We start from the raw sequence: 21,166 nt of genomic DNA, 5'->3' as shown, positions 1-21,166 counted from the left end.
CATTTCAGCTTGATGTTAACTACTGTTAGGTTGAAACCCATTTCAGCTTGATGTTAACTACTGTTAGGTTGAAACCCATTTCAGCTTGATGTTAACTACTGCTGCTCTGAAAGGCTGAGGAGCTGCTTCACCTCCAGCTGACATGAGAAATAATCCTGATGTCCTCAGATGTGACAGCGCCTCTCTAGGGACTAATCTATAGATGAACATGACTGAATGACTGGTGTTAATCCAGGGGGCATGGAGACAACAACCAAGATAAAACACTGATGAGCCTAGAAAGAAGAAGAGAAACCCTGCTGTTTCTGGTCAAAGAGAACAGAGAAACCCTGCTGTTTCTGGTCAAAGGGAACAGAGAAACCCTGCTGTTTCTGGTCAAAGAGAACAGAGAAACCCTGCTGTTTCTGGTCAAAGAGAACAGAGAAACCCTGCTGTTTCTGGTCAAAGAGAACAGAGAAATCCTGCTGTTTCTGATCAAAGAGAACAGAGAAACCCTGTTGTTTCTGATCAAAGAGAACAGAGAAACCCTGCTGTTTCTGATCAAAGAGAACAGAGACATTTCCATTAGGGAACGTCTACTTTGTGAAGTGTGTGTGTGCAATAACTAAATTCTCCTTTGCACTCCTTCTAAACAATGCCATTTTTAAAAACGTTGTCAAAGAGTAAAGTCAACTAAACTTAGTCCACTCTGTTCATAACAGATTCTAGTTTTGGGAACAGAAAACTGTATCGAGATTAAATGTTTCATCGATGAAAAAAATGAAACAGAATGTCGGCTAAAATCCATTTCGCTCCATCATTCCCCACCGCCGACCACTGGGCTTCCTCTAATCACCATATTTGGTCGTGAGTGGAAAAGCCAAGCGAATGCTTCTCCTTTATTCATCCTGTGAAATATCTGTGTGTAAAATCTGGGATTTGATGAACAAATGAACTGAGACTTGCAAACATCCCAAGATGAAATGTAACGAGTAGAGATAGTGGGTGGCCAATACAACCTAGCAGTAGAAGACTATCACATTGTAATCTATTCCCCTACGAAGTTTATTGTTACAAAAACACCTGTTGAATATAGTCTTTGACCTCTAGCATCTGCTCTAAACTATTTCTAAACTAAACCCATTTCAGCTTGATGTTAACTACTGTTAGGTTGAAACCCATTTCAGCTTGATGTTAACTACTGTTAGGTTGAACCCCATTTCAGCTTGATGTTAACTACTGTTAGGTTGAACCCCATTTCAGCTTGATGTTAACTACTGTTAGGTTGAAACCCATTTCAGCTTGATGTTAACTACTGTTAGGTTGAAACCCATTTCAGCTTGATGTTAACTACTGTTAGGTTGAAACCCATTTCAGCTTGATGTTAACTACTGTTAGGTTGAAACCCTGCTGTTTCTGGTCAAAGAGAACAGAGAAACCCTGCTGTTTCTGGTCAAAGAGAACAGAGAAACCTGTTGTTTCTGATCAAAGAGAACAGAGAAACCCTGTTGTTTCTGATCAAAGAGAACAGAGAAATCCTGTTGTTTCTGATCAAAGAGAACAGAGAAATCCTGTTGTTTCTGATCAAAGAGAACAGAGAAATCCTGCTGTTTCTGATCAAAGAGAACAGAGAAACCCTGCTGTTTCTGGTCAAAGAGAAAACCCTGCTGTTTCTGGTCAAAGAACAGAAAACCCTGCTGTTTCTGGTCAAAGAGAACAGAGAAACCCTGTTGTTTCTGGTCAAAGAGAACAGAGAAACCCTGTTGTTTCTGGTCAAAGGGAACAGAGAAACCCTGATCAAAGGGAACAGAGAAACCCTGATCAAATGGAACAGAGAAACCCTGCTGTTTCTGATCAAATGGAACAGAGAAACCCTGCTCTTTCTGATCAAATGGAACAGAGAAACCCTGCTGTTTCTGATCAAATGGAACAGAGAAACCCTGCTGTTTCTGATCAAATGGAACAGAGAAACCCTGCTGTTTCTGATCAAATGGAACAGAGAACCCCTGCTGTTTCTGATCAAATGGAACAGAGAAACCCTGCTGTTTCTGATCAAAGGGAACAGAGAAACCCTGCTGTTTCTGATCAAATGGAACAGAGAAACCCTGCTGTTTCTGATCAAATGGAACAGAGAAACCCTGCTGTTTCTGATCAAATGGAACAGAGAAATCCTGTTGTTTCTGATCAAATGAAACAGAGAAACCCTGCTGTTTCTGATCAAAGGGAACAGAGAGATCCTGTTGTTTCTGATCAAAGGGAACAGAGAAACCCTGCTGTTTCTGATCAAATGGAACAGAGAAACCCTGCTGTTTCTGATCAAATGGAACAGAGAAACCCTGCTGTTTCTGATCAAATGGAACAGAGAAACCCTGCTGTTTCTGATCAAATGGAACAGAGAAACCCTGCTGTTTCTGATCAAATGGAACAGAGAAACCCTGCTGTTTCTGATCAAATGGAACAGAGAAACCCTGCTGTTTCTGATCAAATGGAACAGAGAAACCCTGCTGTTTCTGATCAAATGGAACAGAGAAACCCTGCTGTTTCTGATCAAATGGAACAGAGAAATCCTGTTGTTTCTGATCAAATGAAACAGAGAAACCCTGCTGTTTCTGATCAAAGGAACAGAGAGATCCTGTTGTTTCTGATCAAAGGGAACAGAGAAACCCTGTTGTTTCTGATCAAAGGGAACAGAGAAATCCTGCTGTTTCTCATTATAGGAACAGAGAAATCCTGTTTTTCTGATCAAAGAGAACAGAGAAATCCTGCTGTTTCTGATCAAAGAGAACAGAGAAATCCTGTTGTTTCTGATCAAAGAGAACAGAGAAATCCTGCTGTTTCTGATCAAAGAGAACAGAGAAATCCTGCTGTTTCTGATCAAAGAGAACAGAGAAATCCTGCTGTTTCTGATCAAAGAGAACAGAGAAACCCTGTTGTTTCTGATAAATGGAAAAGAGAAACCCTGCTGTTTCTGATCAAATGGAACAGAGAAACCCTGCTGTTTCTGATCAAATGGAACAGAGAAATCCTGCTGTTTCTGATCAAAGAGAACAGAGAAACCCTGCTGTTTCTGATCAAAGAGAACAGAGAAATCCTGTTGTTTCTGATCAAAGAGAACAGAGAAACCTGCTGTTTCTGATCAAAGAGAACAGAGAAATCCTGCTGTTTCTGATCAAAGAGAACAGAGACATTTCCATTAGGGAACGTCTACTTTGTGAAGTGTGTGTGTGCAATAACTAAATTCTCCTTTGCACTCCTTCTAAACAATGCCATTTTTAAAAACGTTGTCAAAGAGTAAAGTCAACTAAACTTAGTCCACTCTGTTCATAACAGATTCTAGTTTTGGGAACAGAAAACTGTATCGAGATTAAATGTTTCATCGATGAAAAAAATGAAACAGAATGTCGGCTAAAATCCATTTCGCTCCATCATTCCCCACCGCCGACCACTGGGCTTCCTCTAATCACCATATTTGGTCGTGAGTGGAAAAGCCAAGCGAATGCTTCTCCTTTATTCAACCTGTGAAATATCTGTGTGTAAAATCTGGGATTTGATGAACAAATGAACTGAGACTTGCAAACATCCCAAAATGAAATGTAACGAGTAGAGATAGTGGGTGGCCAATACAACCTAGCAGTAGAAGACTATCACATTGTAATCTATTCCCCTACGAAGTTTATTGTTACAAAAACACCTGTTGAATATAGTCTTTGACCTCTAGCATCTGCTCTAAACTATTTCTAAACTAAACCCATTTCAGCTTGATGTTAACTACTGTTAGGTTGAAACCCATTTCAGCTTGATGTTAACTACTGTTAGGTTGAACCCCATTTCAGCTTGATGTTAACTACTGTTAGGTTGAAACCCATTTCAGCTTGATGTTAACTACTGTTAGGTTGAAACCCATTTCAGCTTGATGTTAACTACTGTTAGGTTGAAACCCATTTCAGCTTGATGTTAACTACTGTTAGGTTGAAACCCTGCTGTTTCTGGTCAAAGAGAACAGAGAAACCCTGCTGTTTCTGGTCAAAGAGAACAGAGAAACCCTGCTGTTTCTGGTCAAAGAGAACAGAGAAACCCTGCTGTTTCTGGTCAAAGAGAACAGAGAAACCCTGCTGTTTCTGGTCAAAGAGAACAGAGAAACCCTGCTGTTTCTGGTCAAAGAGAACAGAGAAACCCTGCTGTTTCTGGTCAAAGGAAACAGAGAAACCCTGCTGTTTCTGATCAAAGGGAACAGAGAAACCCTGCTGTTTCTGGTCAAAGGGAACAGAGAAACCCTGCTGTTTCTGGTCAAAGAGAACAGAGAAACCCTGCTGTTTCTGGTCAAAGAGAACAGAGAAACCCTGTTGTTTCTGGTCAAAGAGAACAGAGAAACCCTGTTGTTTCTGGTCAAAGGGAACAGAGAAACCCTGATCAAAGGGAACAGAGAAACCCTGATCAAATGGAACAGAGAAACCCTGCTGTTTCTGATCAAATGGAACAGAGAAACCCTGCTCTTTCTGATCAAATGGAACAGAGAAACCCTGCTGTTTCTGATCAAATGGAACAGAGAAACCCTGCTGTTTCTGATCAAATGGAACAGAGAACCCCTGCTGTTTCTGATCAAATGGAACAGAGAAACCCTGCTGTTTCTGATCAAAGGGAACAGAGAAACCCTGCTGTTTCTGATCAAATGGAACAGAGAAACCCTGCTGTTTCTGATCAAATGGAACAGAGAAACCCTGCTGTTTCTGATCAAATGGAACAGAGAAACCCTGCTGTTTCTGATCAAATGGAAGAGAGAAACCCTGCTGTTTCTGATCAAATGGAACAGAGAAACCCTGCTGTTTCTGATCAAAGGGAACAGAGAGATCCTGTTGTTTCTGATCAAAGGGAACAGAGAAACCCTGCTGTTTCTGATCAAATGGAACAGAGAAACCCTGCTGTTTCTGATCAAATGGAACAGAGAAACCCTGCTGTTTCTGATCAAATGGAACAGAGAAACCCTGCTGTTTCTGATCAAATGGAACAGAGAAACCCTGCTGTTTCTGATCAAATGGAACAGAGAACCCTGCTGTTTCTGATCAAATGGAACAGAGAGAACCCCTGCTGTTTCTGATCAAATGGAACAGAGAACCCCTGCTGTTTCTGATCAAATGGAACAGAGAAACCCTGCTGTTTCTGATCAAAGGGAACAGAGAACCCTGCTGTTTCTGATCAAATGGAACAGAGAAACCCTGCTGTTTCTGATCAAATGGAACAGAGAAACCCTTCTGATCAAATGGAACTGTTTTTCTGATCAAATGGAACAGAGAAACCCTGCTGTTTCTGATCAAATGGAACAGAGAAACCCTGCTGTTTCTGATCAAAGGGAACAGAGAGATCCTGTTGTTTCTGATCAAAGGGAACAGAGAAACCCTGCTGTTTCTGATCAAATGGAACAGAGAAACCCTGCTGTTTCTGATCAAATGGAACAGAGAAACCCTGCTGTTTCTGATCAAATGGAACAGAGAAACCCTGCTGTTTCTGATCAAATGGAACAGAGAAACCCTGCTGTTTCTGATCAAATGGAACAGAGAAACCCTGCTGTTTCTGATCAAATGGAACAGAGAAATCCTGTTGTTTCTGATCAAATGAAACAGAGAAACCCTGCTGTTTCTGATCAAAGGGAACAGAGAGATCCTGTTGTTTCTGATCAAAGGGAACAGAGAAACCCTGTTGTTTCTGATCAAAGGGAACAGAGAAATCCTGCTGTTTCTCATTATAGGGAACAGAGAAATCCTGTTTTTTCTGATCAAAGAGAACAGAGAAATCCTGCTGTTTCTGATCAAAGAGAACAGAGAAATCCTGTTGTTTCTGATCAAAGAGAACAGAGAAATCCTGTTGTTTCTGATCAAAGAGAACAGAGAAATCCTGCTGTTTCTGATCAAAGAGAACAGAGAAATCCTGCTGTTTCTGATCAAAGAGAACAGAGAAATCCTGCTGTTTCTGATCAAAGAGAACAGAGAAACCCTGCTGTTTCTGATCAAAGAGAACAGAGAAACCCTGCTGTTTCTGATCAAAGGAAACAGAGAAACCCTGTTGTTTCTGATCAAAGAGAACAGAGAAATCCTGCTGTTTCTGATCAAAGAGAACAGAGAAATCCTGCTGTTTCTGATCAAAGAGAACAGAGAAACCCTGCTGTTTCTGATCAAAGGAAACAGAGAAACCCTGTTGTTTCTGATCAAAGAGAACAGAGAAATCCTGCTGTTTCTGATCAAAGAGAACAGAGAAATCCTGCTGTTTCTGATCAAAGAGAACAGAGAAATCCTGCTGTTTCTGATCAAAGAGAACAGAGAAATCCTGCTGTTTCTGATCAAAGAGAACAGAGAAATCCTGCTGTTTCTGATCAAAGAGAACAGAGAAACCCTGCTGTTTCTGATCAAAGAGAACAGAGAAACCCTGTTGTTTCTGATCAAAGAGAACAGAGAAATCCTGTTGTTTCTGATCAAAGAGAACAGAGAAATCCTGCTGTTTCTGATCAAAGAGAACAGAGAAATCCTGCTGTTTCTGATCAAAGAGAACAGAGAAATCCTGCTGTTTCTGATCAAAGAGAACAGAGAAACCCTGCTGTTTCTGATCAAAGGAAACAGAGAAACCCTGTTGTTTCTGATCAAAGAGAACAGAGAAATCCTGCTGTTTCTGATCAAAGAGAACAGAGACATTTCCATTAGGGAACGTCTACTTTGTGAAGTGTGTGTGTGCAATAACTAAATTCTCCTTTGCACTCCTTCTAAACAATGCCATTTTTAAAAACGTTGTCAAAGAGTAAAGTCAACTAAACTTAGTCCACTCTGTTCATAACAGATTCTAGTTTTGGGAACAGAAAACTGTATCGAGATTAAATGTTTCATCGATGTAAAAAATGAAACAGAATGTCGGCTAAAATCCATTTCGCTCCATCATTCCCCACCGCCGACCACTGGGCTTCCTCTAATCACCATATTTGGTCGTGAGTGGAAAAGCCAAGCGAATGCTTCTCCTTTATTCAACCTGTGAAATATCTGTGTGTAAAATCTGGGATTTGATGAACAAATGAACTGAGACTTGCAAACATCCCAAAATGAAATGTAACGAGTAGAGATAGTGGGTGGCCAATACAACCTAGCAGTAGAAGACTATCACATTGTAATCTATTCCCCTACGAAGTTTATTGTTACAAAAACACCTGTTCAATATAGTCTTTGACCTCTAGCATCTGCTCTAAACTACAGGATGTATGTACGTAACCTTTGACCTCCAGCACCTGCTCTAAACCACAGGATGTACGTACGTAAGCTTTGACCTCTAGCACCTGCTCTAAACCACAGGATGTACGTACGTAACCTTTGACCTCCAGCACCTGCTCTAAACCACAGGCTGTACGTACGTAACCTTTGACCTCCAGCACCTGCTCTAAACCACAGGCTGTACGTACGTAACCTTTGACCTCCAGCACCTGCTCTAAACCACAGGCTGTACGTACGTAACCTTTGACCTCTAGCACCTGCTCTAAACCACAGGATGTATGTACGTAACCTTTGACCTCTAGCACTTGCTCAAAACCACAGGATGTACGTACGTAACCTTTGACCTCTAGCACCTGCTCTAAACCACAGGCTGTACGTACGTAACCTTTGACCTCTAGCACCTGCTCCAAACCACAGGATGTATGTACGTAACCTTTGACCTCCAGCACCTGCTCTAAACCACAGGCTGTACGTACGTAACCTTTGACCTCTAGCATCTACTCTAAACCACAGGATGTATGTACGTAACCTTTGACCTCCAGCACCTGCTCTAAACCACAGGATGTATGTACATAACCTTTGACCTCTAGCACTTGCTCTAAACCACAGGATGTACGTACGTAACCTTTGACCTCTAGCACCTGCTCCAAACCACAGGATGTATGTACGTAACCTTTGACCTCTAGCACCTGCTCCAAACCACAGGATGTATGTACGTAACCTTTGACCTCCAGCACCTGCTCTAAACCACAGGCTGTACGTACGTAACCTTTGACCTCTAGCATCTACTCTAAACCAGAGGATGTATGTACGTAACCTTTGACCTCCAGCACCTGCTCTAAACCACAGGCTGTACGTACGTAACCTTTGACCTCTAGCACCTGCTCTAAACCACAGGATGTATGTACTTAACCTTTGACCTCTAGCACCTGCTCCAAACCACAGGATGTATGTACGTAACCTTTGACCTCTAGCACCTGCTCTGAACCACAGGATGTATGTACTTAACCTTTGACCTCTAGCATCTACTCTAAACCACAGGATGTATGTACGTAACCTTTGACCTCTAGCATCTACTCTAAACCACAGGCTGTATGTACACCTTAACCTTTGACCTCTAGCACCTGCTCCAAACCACAGGATGTACGTACGTAACCTTTGACCTCTAGCACCTGCTCTGAACCACAGGATGTATGTACTTAACCTTTGACCTCTAGCATCTACTCTAAACCAGAGGATGTATGTACGTAACCTTTGACCTCCAGCACCTGCTCTAAACCACAGGCTGTACGTACGTAACCTTTGACCTCTAGCACCTGCTCTAAACCACAGGATGTATGTACTTAACCTTTGACCTCTAGCACCTGCTCCAAACCACAGGATGTATGTACGTAACCTTTGACCTCTAGCACCTGCTCTGAACCACAGGCTGTACGTACGGACCCTTCGCCTATATAGAACATGATGCCTCTAATATGCCATTTAACAGACACTTTTATCCAAAGCGACTTACCGTGCAAACATTTGTTTTATGTGTAGGTGGCTCCGGGAATTAAACCCCCTATCCTGGCGTTGTAAGAGCCATGCTCTACCAACTGAGCTCCAGAGGACCATACAAACCTCACTAACCTCTTATGGGGGTGGGTGGCGTCTGTATCCCAGGATCGTCTCTTGATCTTGGGCAGGTCAGAGTTGAGGATGGCCTCTCCGTCCGGGACACTTCCTGGTTCAGACAGCACGGCCGGCGAGGGGGCGGGGCTTAAGGCGAAGGGGACGGGACAAGGTTCCTTGGAGCAGGTGGTCTGGGTCTCGTAGCGAATCAGACGAGACTGCAGCCGGATGAAGCCTTGGTCCCGGTCCAAGGCCTTGTGGCCCTGCTCGTCCAGACAGAACCTGGGTAGGGTCAAGAAATTAGTGATTCAAAACATAGACCAGTCTGGACCAGGGAGAAGAGAGACCTTAGTGATTCAACACAGAGACAGGACTGGACCAGGGAGAAGAGAGACCTTAGTGATTCAACACAGAGACAGGTCTGGACCAGGGAGAAGAGAGACCTTAGTGATTCAACACAGAGACAGGTCTGGACCAGGGAGAAGAGAGACCTTAGTGATTCAACACAGAGACAGGTCTGGACCAGGGAGAAGAGAGACCTTAGTGATTCAACACAGAGACAGGTCTGGACCAGGGAGAAGAGAGACCTTAGTGATTCAACACAGAGACAGGTCTGGACCAGGGAGAAGAGAGACCTTAGTGATTCAACACAGAGACAGGTCTGGACCAGGGAGAAGAGAGACCTTAGTGATTCAACACAGAGACAGGTCTGGACCAGGGAGAAGAGAGACCTTAGTGATTCAACACAGAGACAGGACTGGACCAGGGAGAAGAGAGACCTTAGTGATTCAACACAGAGACAGGTCTGGACCAGGGAGAAGAGAGACCTTAGTGATTCAACACAGAGACAGGTCTGGACCAGGGAGAAGAGAGACCTTAGTGATTCAACACAGAGACAGGTCTGGACCAGGGAGAAGAGAGACCTTAGTGATTCAACACAGAGACAGGTCTGGACCAGGGAGAAGAGAGACCTTAGTGATTCAACACAGAGACAGGTCTGGACCAGGGAGAAGAGAGACCTTAGTGATTCAACACAGAGACAGGTCTGGACCAGGGAGAAGAGAGACCTTAGTGATTCAACACAGAGACAGGTCTGGACCAGGGAGAAGAGAGACCTTAGTGATTCAACACAGAGGTCCAGGGAGAAGAGCCAGTCAATAAGCCAGTACTTGGTAGTAGATAAAGTATAAAAGAGCAGGGGGAGGGTTCCAGAAGGAACATCAACATTGATAAGACTGAAAGATCAGAACTAAATTAGCATAAAGAGAGAGAGAGAAACTAGGCCTTGACTTGTTAAAGTCTCTTAGGTGTCATTTACACGAGTAAAATAAGTCTAGTGAGATCAATCTCTCTTCAAAATTTGATTTGTAACTTTTCTGTTAACTCCAGCCGTGGATGTGGTATGTCCAAAACACATTCCTGCTTCATGTGTTGGTGCAGCTATTAGCATACCGTAAATACTATAGTATACGGACTAACAAAATAAGGATCGCAATTCAAACTACACAGGATTTTCTCATCTAAACCATATTGCACATAGTGTTGCACACTTGATTAATGCAATGATTCACAAATGTGTGGATATTTTAAAAGCCTTTCATTTTCAAATGTGTCTAACAGAGCAAAAACGCTGTGCTCGTATTAAGGTAATTAAGGTAATTCTTGCAGGGATGTGTGGACTCAGATGGGGCATCAACCTCTTAAAGAGAGAGCTGACTCTAGATCAGTCTCTTTACACTGTACCACTCAGATGGGGTATCAACCTTTAGGAGGTAGTTTGGGAGACATCTCTTAAAGAGAGAGCTGATTCTAGATCAGTCTCTTTACACTGTACCACTCAGATGGGGTATCAACCTTTAGGAGGTAGTTTGGTAGACATCTCTTAAAGAGAGAGCTGACTCTAGATCAGTCTCTTTACACTGTACCACTCAGATGGGGTATCAACCTTTAGGAGGTAGTTTGGGAGACATCTCTTAAAGAGAGAGCTGATTCTAGATCAGTCTCTTTACACTGTACCACTCAGATGGGGTATCAACCTTTAGGAGATAGGTTCATGTGGTCAGGCCCTCAGTACTCTACCCTAAGAGGTGGATAGGTTCATGTGGTCAGGACCTCAGTACTCTACCCTAAGAGGTGGATAGGTTCATGTGGTCAGGCCCTCAGTACTCTACCCTAAGAGGTGGATAGGGTCATGTGTCGGTTAGGGTGGCGGTTAGAGCGTCGGGTCAGTAACCGAAAGGTTGCTGGATCGAAATCACCGAGCTGACAAGGTACAAATCTGTCGCTCTGCCCCTGAACAAGGCTATTAACCCACTGTTCCCTGGTAGGCCGTCATTGTAAATAAGAATTTGTTCTTAACTGACATGCCTAGTTAAATAAAGGTTAAATAAATAAATAAAGATTAACCTATATTCCATGGTAGTGGTAGTGTCCTGTATGTATAAACACACCTACTCTAGTCCATGGTAGTGTCCTGTATGTATGAAGACACCTACTCTAGTCCATGGTAGGTTCCTGTATGTATAGTCCATGGTAGGTTCCTGTATGTATGAAGACACCTACTCTAGTCCATGGTATGGGTCCTGTATGTATAGTCCATGGTAGGGTCTTGTATGTATGAAGACACCTACTCTAGTCCATGGTAGGGTCTTGTATGTATAAAGACACCTACTCTAGTCCATGGTAGGGTCTTGTATGTATAAAGACACCTACTCTAGTCCATGGTAGGGTCTTGTATGTATGAAGACACCTACTCTAGTCCATGGTAGTGTCCTGTATGTATGAAGACACCTACTCTAGTCCATGGTAGGGTCTTGTATGTATAGTCCATGGTAGGTTCCTGTATGTATAAAGACACCTACTCTAGTCCATGGTAGTGTCCTGTATGTATGAAGACACCTACTCTAGTCCATGGTAGGGTCTTGTATGTATAGTCCATGGTAGGTTCCTGTATGTATAAAGACACCTACTCTAGTCCATGGTAGGGTCCTGTATGTATAGTCCATGGTAGGGTCCTGTATGTATAGAAGACACCTACTCTAGTCCATGGTAGTGTCCTGTATGTATAGTCCATGGTAGTGTCCTGTATGTATGAAGACACCTACTCTAGTCCATGGTAGGTTCCTGTATGTATAGTCCATGGTAGTGTCCTGTATGTATAGTCCATGGTAGTGTCCTGTATGAATAAAGACACCTACTCTAGTCCATGGTAGGTTCCTGTATGTATAGTCCATGGTAGGGTCCTGTATGTATAGTCCATGGTAGTGTCCTGTATGTATAAAGACACCTACTCTAGTCCATGGTAGGGTCCTGTATGTATAAAGACACCTACTCTAGTCCATGGTAGGGTCCTGTATGTATAAAGACACCTACTCTAGTCCATGGTAGGTTCCTGTATGAATAAAGACACCTACTCTAGTCCATGGTAGTGGGAGCTGGCTGCTTGGCTGAAGGGGATCTGGGTCACTTTCCTGGGGGTCAAGTCTGGAGACATCTGGAATGCATTTCCCCTGGAAACACACAGAGACACATTATTGTACAGGAGCTGTGAACATTTTCTATTCAAATCCAAGACTGCAGTGAAGAACACACAGTACTGCAGAGAAGAACACACAGTACTGCAGAGAAGAACACACAGTACTACAGCGAAGAACACACAGTACTACAGCGAAGAACACACAGTACTGCAGAGAAGAACACACAGTACTGCAGAGAAGAACACACAGTACTGCAGAGAAGAACACACAGTACTGCAGAGAAGAACACACAGTACTACAGAGAAGAACACACAGTACTGCAGAGAAGAACACACAGTACTACAGCGAAGAACACAGTACTGCAGAGAAGAACACACAGTACTGCAGAGAAGAACACACAGTACTACAGCGAAGAACACACAGTACTGCAGAGAAGAACACACAGTACTGCAGCGATCTGAAGTGAAACTAAACTCTCCTGTCCTCTGCACCCAAACTGATTCAGTGTGTAAAACAACTTCCTAATGAACTGACAGCTTGAATGTCTAGAACGCCTCTTAATGAACATAAATTACTAATTACTAATATTCTTCTCTGCCTTCTGTAAGAGCACTGTCTGATAAAGGCTCTTTATAAATCAGAGGAATTCAATTAGGCGAAAACCTTTTGATTCGAATGCATATCAGAGGTAGACAGCCACATGAAATCATCGTCGCTACATGGTGTCTGAAACATCCTAACTGAATAGTTGTCTGCTGAATGGAGTGGTTTCTCCTCGGGGGAAGAGAAAGTTAGAAACAGATTATTCAACATGTTGACGACACTGTTTTTTAGGGGGATTCCAGTTTCAGACGGTGACAAAACTGATTTGCCCAGAGTCACACTGAAGCGCCAGAACACATTTCTACATCCATATTAGAAGCCTGAAATGTCATTTCATAGACTTTAGTCAGACAGATTGAGGGGGTGACAGACAGGGGGACAGATTGGGGGGGGGTTCAGACAGACTGGGGGGGTGTGTCAGACAGATTGTCCCATTGTTGAGCTACCCTCAGTAGCTGGTTTTCCATCCATTCCATGCACTTTAACCACTCCTGTGTAGTTCGTCATCATAATTTATTTAATCTGTAGCCTAATAAACTGCATGGTTTACCCAAGTCGTAGTGGGAGGACCACACAACATATCATCGCGTGACTCCAAGTTTACTTTCGATATGAAGGGTACTCTCATCTACTGGTGTCCCCCAGGGCTCGGTTCTAGGCCCTCTTCTCTCTATACACCAAGTCACTCGGCTCCGTCATATCCTGGTCTCTCCTATCACTGCTATGACGATGACACTCAGCTACTTTTCTCCTTCCCTCCTCCTGACACCCATCTCTGCGTGCCCGGCAGATATCTCAGCTTGGATGTCGGTTCAGCACCTCAAGCTCAACCTCGACAAGATAGAGCTGCTCTTCCTCCCGGTTAGTGTTAACTACTTTGGAGCACTCAGACACATATAAATTGACCAGGGAGGCTGAGAGGCTGTTGTACATCTAAATACGTTAGACAACTTTCTGTAGTAGAGAGAGAATGAGTCAAACCACAATGCCTTTGAACAACTCCCTAAAGCATCTGAACTGAACAGTATCTGAATTGAACAACTCTCTAGAGTTACCCTAGTCTCCAGAATAACAGAGTTACCCTAGTCTCCAGACTAATAGTTACCCTAGTCTCCAGACTAACAGAGTTACCCTAGTCTCCAGACTAACAGAGGTACCCTAGTCTCCAGACTAACAGAGGTACCCTAGTCTCCAGACTAACAGAGTTACCCTAGTCTCCAGACTAACAGAGTTACCCTAGTCTCCAGACTAACAGAGTTACCCTAGTCTCCAGACTAACAGAGTTACCCTAGTCTCCAGACTAATAGAGTTACCCTAGTCTCCAGACTAATAGAGTTACCCTAGTCTCCAGACTAACAGACTTACCCTAGTCTCTGGACTAATAGAGGCTGCAGTTCTCCGGTGGGCAGGCCGTCTGGTGTGAAGTGTCTAAGCAGCTCTTTGGCATCCAGCAAGGCTGGGGTGGTTCTCTGGCCCTGGACGTCTTTAGGCCCCAGCAGACAGTCAGATGAGCTGCCAGACAGCAGACCAAACCTGTGAAGGGAGGAGACCAAAGATGAGATGGTTAAACGAGTCACGTGTGAGGAACCAAAGATACTGTCGGACTCTCTATTCCCATAAGTCACCTTGCTTGCTTATTGTTGACGGAAGAGAGATGTATGTACCGATGTGAAGAGCATTATTCAAGTTTACCTCAGCTTCTGACGAGTCCTCTGGAGGTTCTCATAGTTCTGCAGAACACTTCTCTCTGGCCAATCAGCATGTTGGGAGTGTTTAATGAACTCTACATTGGAATGGGAAAAGAGTCATTTTTGTTTTATCAGTCAAGGTTTCTAGTAGGAGTCAGTTTTAGAGAAGGCAAATACAGTGTATTCAGAAAGTATTCAGACCCCTTGACTTTTTCCACATTTTGTTACGTTACAGCCTTATTCTATTTATTTTTTATTTTTTTAATCGATACCCAATAATGACAAAGCAAAAACAAGTAAAGATTTTATTTTTGCAAATGTATAAAAATTAAAAATAGAAATAGCTTATTTACATAAGTACTCAGACCCTTTGCTATGAGACTTCGAAATTGAGTTCAGGTGTATCCTGTTTCCATTGATCATCCTTGAGATGTTTCTACAACTTGATTGGAGTCCACCTGTGGTAAATTCAATTTATTGGACATCATTTGGAAAGGCACACATCTGTCTATATAAAGGTCCTACAGTTGACAGTGCATGTCCGAGCGAAAACCAAGCCATGAGGTCAAAGGAATTGTCTGTAGAGCTCCGAGACAGGATTGTGTCGAGGCACAGATCTGGGGAAGGGTACCAAAACATTTCTGCAGCATTGAAGGCCCCCAAGAACACCATGGCCTCCATCATTCTTAAATGGAAGAAGTTCGGAAGCACCAAGACTCTTCCTAGAGCTGGCCACCCGGACAAAATGAGCAAGGGCCTTGGTCAGGGAGGTGACCAAGAACCCAATGGTCTCTCTGACAGAGCTCCAGAGTTTCTCTGTGGAGATGGGAGAATCTTTCATAAGGACAACCATCTCCGCAGCACTCCCCCAATCAAGCCTTTATAATAGTGTGGCCAAAAGGCACCTAAAGGACTCTCTGACTGAGATTGATTGAAACTCTTTGGCCACACTATTATACACTATTACTATTATTACCACTATACACTATTATACCAAGATTGAACTCTTTGGCCTGAATGCAAAACCTCATGTCTGGAGGAAACCTGTCACCATCCCTACGGTGAAGCATGGTGGTGGCAGCATCATGCTGTGGGGATGTTTTTCAGAGACAGGGACTGGGAGACTAGTTAGGATCGAGGGAAAGATGAACAGAGCAAAGTACTGAGAGATTCTTGATGAAAATCTGCTCCAGAGCGCTCAGGACCTCAGACTGGGGCGAAGGTTCACCTTCCAACAGGACAATGACCCTAAGCAAACAGCCAAGACAATGCAGGAGTAGCTTCGGGACAAGTCTCTGAATGTCCTTGAGTGGCCCAGCCAGAGCCCGGACTTGAACCTGATCTAACATCTCTGGAGAGACCTGAAAATAGCTGTGCAGCGACACTCCCCATCCAACCTGACAGAGCTTGAGAGGATCTGCAGAAAAGAATGGGAGAAACTCCCAAATACAGGTGTGCCAAGCTTGTAGCGTCATACCCAAGAAGACTCAAGGCTGTAATCGCTGCCAAAGGTGCTTCAACAAAGTACTGAGTAAAGGGTCTGAATACTTATGTAAATGTGATATCTGTTTTTTTTTGCGTGTTTTTTAAAACATAAATTAGAAAACTTTTTTTTTTTTAAACAGTTTTTGCTTTGTCATTATGGGGTATTGTGATGTCATTATGGGGTATTGTGATGTCATTATGGGGTATTGTGATGTCATTATGGGGTATTGTGATGTCATTATGGGGTATTGTGTGTAGATTGATGAGGGGAAAAAACAATATAATCCATTTTAGAATAAGGCTGTAACATAACAAAATGTGAAAAAAGTCAAGGGGTCTGAATACTTCCTGAATGCGCTGTAAAAGTTACTGAGCTGTGTTACGGGGAGTAAGGGGGGACTGGAACAGCAGAATACCTGTAGTCTTCGTAGTGAGGTTCACCTCCTCTGCTCCACAGGGCTCAACTCTGGGCAGACTGGAGTCTTTAGGCAGGGTAGAGGCTTTAGGCAGGGTAGAGTCATGCATCTTGAGGTACTGTTCTCTGGCCAGGCTGAGCAAGATCTTCAGGTCATTGACTGGTATTGAAGCTGGCTTCTCTGCCTCTTCTCTACGTCCTAGTCAATAAGGAATAACGAGAGTAGTCAGTAAGTAGCCTTGTCCGAGCCAGGATGTGCCATAAGGGCTGGAGACTCAGGTTTCTGTAGCGTGAGGCTGCTTGATGTTATTGGATGTTTAATACTGGAGGAACCACCTACCTGTCTGGCTACGATACAGACTGACTTTAATACTGGAGGAACCCCCTACCTGTCTGGCTGCTACACAGACTGACTTCAATACTGGAGGAACCACCTACCTGTCTGGCTGCTACACAGACTGACTTTAATACTGGAGGAACCACTTACCTGTCTGGCTACGATACAGACTGACATCAATACTGGAGGAACCACTTACCTGTCTGGCTACTACAGACTGCCTTTAATACTGGAGGAACCACCTATCTGTCTGGCTGCGATACAGACTGCCTTTAATACTGGAGGAACCACCTACCTGTCTGGCTACGATATAGACTGACTTTAATGCTGGAGGAACCACCTACCTGTCTGGCTACGATACAGACTGCCTTTAATACTGGAGGAACCCCCTACCTGTCTGGCTACGATACAGACTGCCTTTAATACTGGAGGAACCCCCTACCTGTCTGGCTACGATACAGACTGACTTTAATACTGGAGGAACCACCTACCTGTCTGGCTGCTACACAGACTGACTTCAATACTGGAGGAACCACCTACCTGTCTGGCTGCTACACAGACTGACTTTAATACTGGAGGAACCCCCTACCTGTCTGGCTGCTACACAGACTGACTTTAATACTGGAGGAACCACCTACCTGTCTGGCTGCTACACAGACTGACTTTATACTGGAGGAACCACCTACCTGTCTGGCTGCTACACAGACTGACTTTAATACTGGAGGAACCACCTACCTGTCTGGCTGCTACACAGACTGACTTTAATACTGGAGGAACCCCCTACCTGTCTGGCTGCTACACATACTGACTTTAATACTGGAGGAACCACCTACCTGTCTGGCTACGATACAGACTGACTTTAATACTGGAGGAACCACCTACCTGTCTGGCTGCTACACAGACTGACTTTAATACTGGAGGAACCACCTACCTGCCTGGCTGCTACACAGACTGACTTTAATACTGGAGGAACCACCTACCTGTCTGGCTGCTACACAGACTGACTTTAATACTGGAGGAACCCCTACCTGTCTGGCTGCTACACAGACTGACTTTAATACTGGAGGAACCACCTACCTGTCTGGCTGCTACACAGACTGACTTTAATACTGGAGGAACCACCTACCTGTCTGGCTGCTACACAGACTGACTTTAATACTGGAGGAGGAACCACCTACCTGTCTGGCTGCTACACAGACTGACTTTAATACTGGAGGAACCCCTACCTGTCTGGCTGCTACACATACTGACTTTAATACTGGAGGAACCACCTACCTGTCTGGCTACGATACAGACTGACTTTAATACTGGAGGAACCCCCTACCTGTCTGGCTGCTACACAGACTGACTTCAATACTGGAGGAACCACCTACCTGTCTGGCTGCTACACAGACTGACTTTAATACTGGAGGAACCACCTACCTGTCTGGCTGCTACACAGACTGACTTTAATACTGGAGGAACCCCCTACCTGTCTGGCTGCTACACAGACTGACTTTAATACTGGAGGAACCCCCTACCTGTCTGGCTGCTACACAGACTGACTTCAATACTGAAGGAACCACCTACCTGTCTGGCTGCTACACAGACTGACTTTAATACTGGAGGAACCACCTACCTGTCTGGCTGCTACACAGACTGACTTTAATACTGGAGGAACCCCTACCTGTCTGGCTGCTACACATACTGACTTTAATACTGGAGGAACCACCTACCTGTCTGGCTGCTACACAGACTGACTTTAATACTGGAGGAACCACCTACCTGTCTGGCTACGATACAGACTGACTTTAATACTGGAGGAACCACCTACCTGTCTGGCTGCTACACAGACTGACTTTAATACTGGAGGAACCCCTACCTGTCTGGCTGCTACACAGACTGACTTTAATACTGGAGGAACCACCTACCTGTCTGGCTGCTACACAGACTGACTTTAATACTGGAGGAACCACCTACCTGTCTGGCTGCTACACAGACTGACTTTAATACTGGAGGAACCACCTACCTGTCTGGCTGCTACACAGACTGACTTTAATACTGGAGGAACCCCTACCTGTCTGGCTGCTACACATACTGACTTTAATACTGGAGGAACCACCTACCTGTCTGGCTACGATACAGACTGACTTTAATACTGGAGGAACCACCTACCTGTCTGGCTGCTACACAGACTGACTTTAATACTGGAGGAACCACCTACCTGTCTGGCTGCTACACAGACTGACTTTAATACTGGAGGAACCACCTACCTGTCTGGCTGCTACACAGACTGACTTTAATACTGGAGGAACCCCTACCTGTCTGGCTGCTACACAGACTGACTTTAATACTGGAGGAACCCCCTACCTGTCTGGCTGCTACACAGACTGACTTCAATACTGGAGGAACCACCTACCTGTCTGGCTGCTACACAGACTGACTTTAATACTGGAGGAACCACCTACCTGTCTGGCTGCTACACAGACTGACTTTAATACTGGAGGAACCCCCTACCTGTCTGGCTGCTACACATACTGACTTTAATACTGGAGGAACCACCTACCTGTCTGGCTGCTACACAGACTGACTTTAATACTGGAGGAACCACCTACCTGTCTGGCTACGATACAGACTGACTTTAATACTGGAGGAACCACCTACCTGTCTGGCTGCTACACAGACTGACTTTAATACTGGAGGAACCCCCTACCTGTCTGGCTGCTACACAGACTGACTTTAATACTGGAGGAACCACCTACCTGTCTGGCTGCTACACAGACTGACTTTAATACTGGAGGAACCACCTACCTGTCTGGCTGCTACACAGACTGACTTTAATACTGGAGGAACCACCTACCTGTCTGGCTGCTACACAGACTGACTTCAATACTGGAGGAACCACCTACCTGTCTGGCTACGATACAGACTGACTTTAATACTGGAGGAACCACCTACCTGTCTGGCTGCTACACAGACTGACTTCAATATTGGAGGAACCACCTACCTGTCTGGCTGCTACACAGACTGACTTTAATACTGGAGGAACCACCTACCTGTCTGGCTGCTACACAGACTGACTTTAATACTGGAGGAACCCCCTACCTGTCTGGCTGCTACACAGACTGACTTTAATACTGGAGGAACCCCCTACCCGTCTGGCTGCTACACAGACTGCCTTTAATACTGCAGGAACCCCCTACCTGTCTGGCTGCTACACAGACTGACTTCAATACTGGAGGAACCACCTACCTGTCTGGCTGCTACACAGACTGACTTTAATACTGGAGGAACCCCCTACCTGTCTGGCTGCTACACAGACTGACTTTAATACTGGAGGAACCACCTACCTGTCTGGCTGCTACACAGACTGACTTGCTTTATTAAACTATGCTAGATATGTTTTTTTTGTCAAATAGAATGTTTTCAATAAAATATCTGGTTAAATAAACTGCAATAAAAAAATGCATTAACTAGCCTCTATTTGGTGGCAATAAAGCTCACTGCAAATGGAAAGAGTGTGCCGAGTACAGACATTTTAATATATATTCTGCGTTAGACATGATTCCGCGAGACTTACCTGGCTAAATAAAGGATGAATAAAATATGATGTTGTACTTACTCAGGCACTCCTTCAGGACCAGAGTCTGCACCTCGGCCAACTTCCTCTCCCTCTGTAGCAGTTGGTCTCCATGGAGACAGGGCAGGGAGCGCAGCCAGTCTGTAGTGGTGGAACCTGGGAGAAGAGACCAAGTGGACTGCTTTATCAATCAATTGGCTGAACCCTTCTCAATAACATCAGAGAAAAGAGAAACCCGCACACTGCTCTCGCTAGTATTACTTATTTTTATTAAAGGCCCACTGCAGTCAAAACTCTGTTTTTCCTGTGTTTTGTATGATATTGTACAACAGCTGATGAAAGTAACACTGTAAAAAAGTGTGACGTGTGATCTGTGATATTTCCTGATAGTTGCTGGTTGAAAATACAATCTACACAGGACCTTCTAAATCAGCAGGTTTTGCATGGGTAGAGTTTAATAAGGTTGAATAAAATAAGTGACATTAGTAAGAGCAGTGTTCAGGTTTCTCTTTTTCCCCCTGAAGTAATCACATTATTCACACCTGAAACAACATAACTCAGACGTGGGAGTTCTTTTTAGGATGTTCAATAACCTGGTAACGTGGCTTATGAGTTCAAATGAAGTTCATATGAATGGGACAACACAAACGCTATCAAAGGGGACAGGGGAGTTTAACACAAGCACACTGCTTTTTGTTCTATGTTGCTCTGTCTGTATGCTACGTCTTGCTTGTCCTATGTTGCTATGTCTTGCTTGTTCTATGTTGCT

At 44.1% G+C, this 21,166-nt stretch overlaps 1 protein-coding gene across 3 annotated transcripts in view; it reads right to left on the bottom strand.

Moving 5' to 3' along the window:
- LOC112225057 (MDM2 binding protein) overlaps window positions 1–21,166 on the bottom strand; it is a 61,873-nt gene that overhangs the window by 11,882 nt on the left and 28,825 nt on the right. For all 3 annotated transcript variants that reach the window (XM_042315715.1, XM_042315717.1, XM_042315716.1), the window contains 6 exons: window positions 20,440–20,553; window positions 16,503–16,700; window positions 14,606–14,696; window positions 14,279–14,446; window positions 12,248–12,343; window positions 8,853–9,116 (listed from right to left, as the gene is read on the bottom strand). In XM_042315715.1, the coding sequence (XP_042171649.1) occupies window positions 8,853–9,116; window positions 12,248–12,343; window positions 14,279–14,446; window positions 14,606–14,696; window positions 16,503–16,700; window positions 20,440–20,553 (931 nt within the window). The remainder of the gene's footprint in view (window positions 1–8,852; window positions 9,117–12,247; window positions 12,344–14,278; window positions 14,447–14,605; window positions 14,697–16,502; window positions 16,701–20,439; window positions 20,554–21,166) is intronic.

Source organism: Oncorhynchus tshawytscha, unplaced genomic scaffold (genome assembly GCF_018296145.1).
Source record: "Oncorhynchus tshawytscha isolate Ot180627B unplaced genomic scaffold, Otsh_v2.0 Un_contig_2444_pilon_pilon, whole genome shotgun sequence".
NCBI lineage: Eukaryota > Metazoa > Chordata > Actinopteri > Salmoniformes > Salmonidae > Oncorhynchus > Oncorhynchus tshawytscha.
This window is presented reverse-complemented; position numbering and strand designations above follow the sequence as displayed.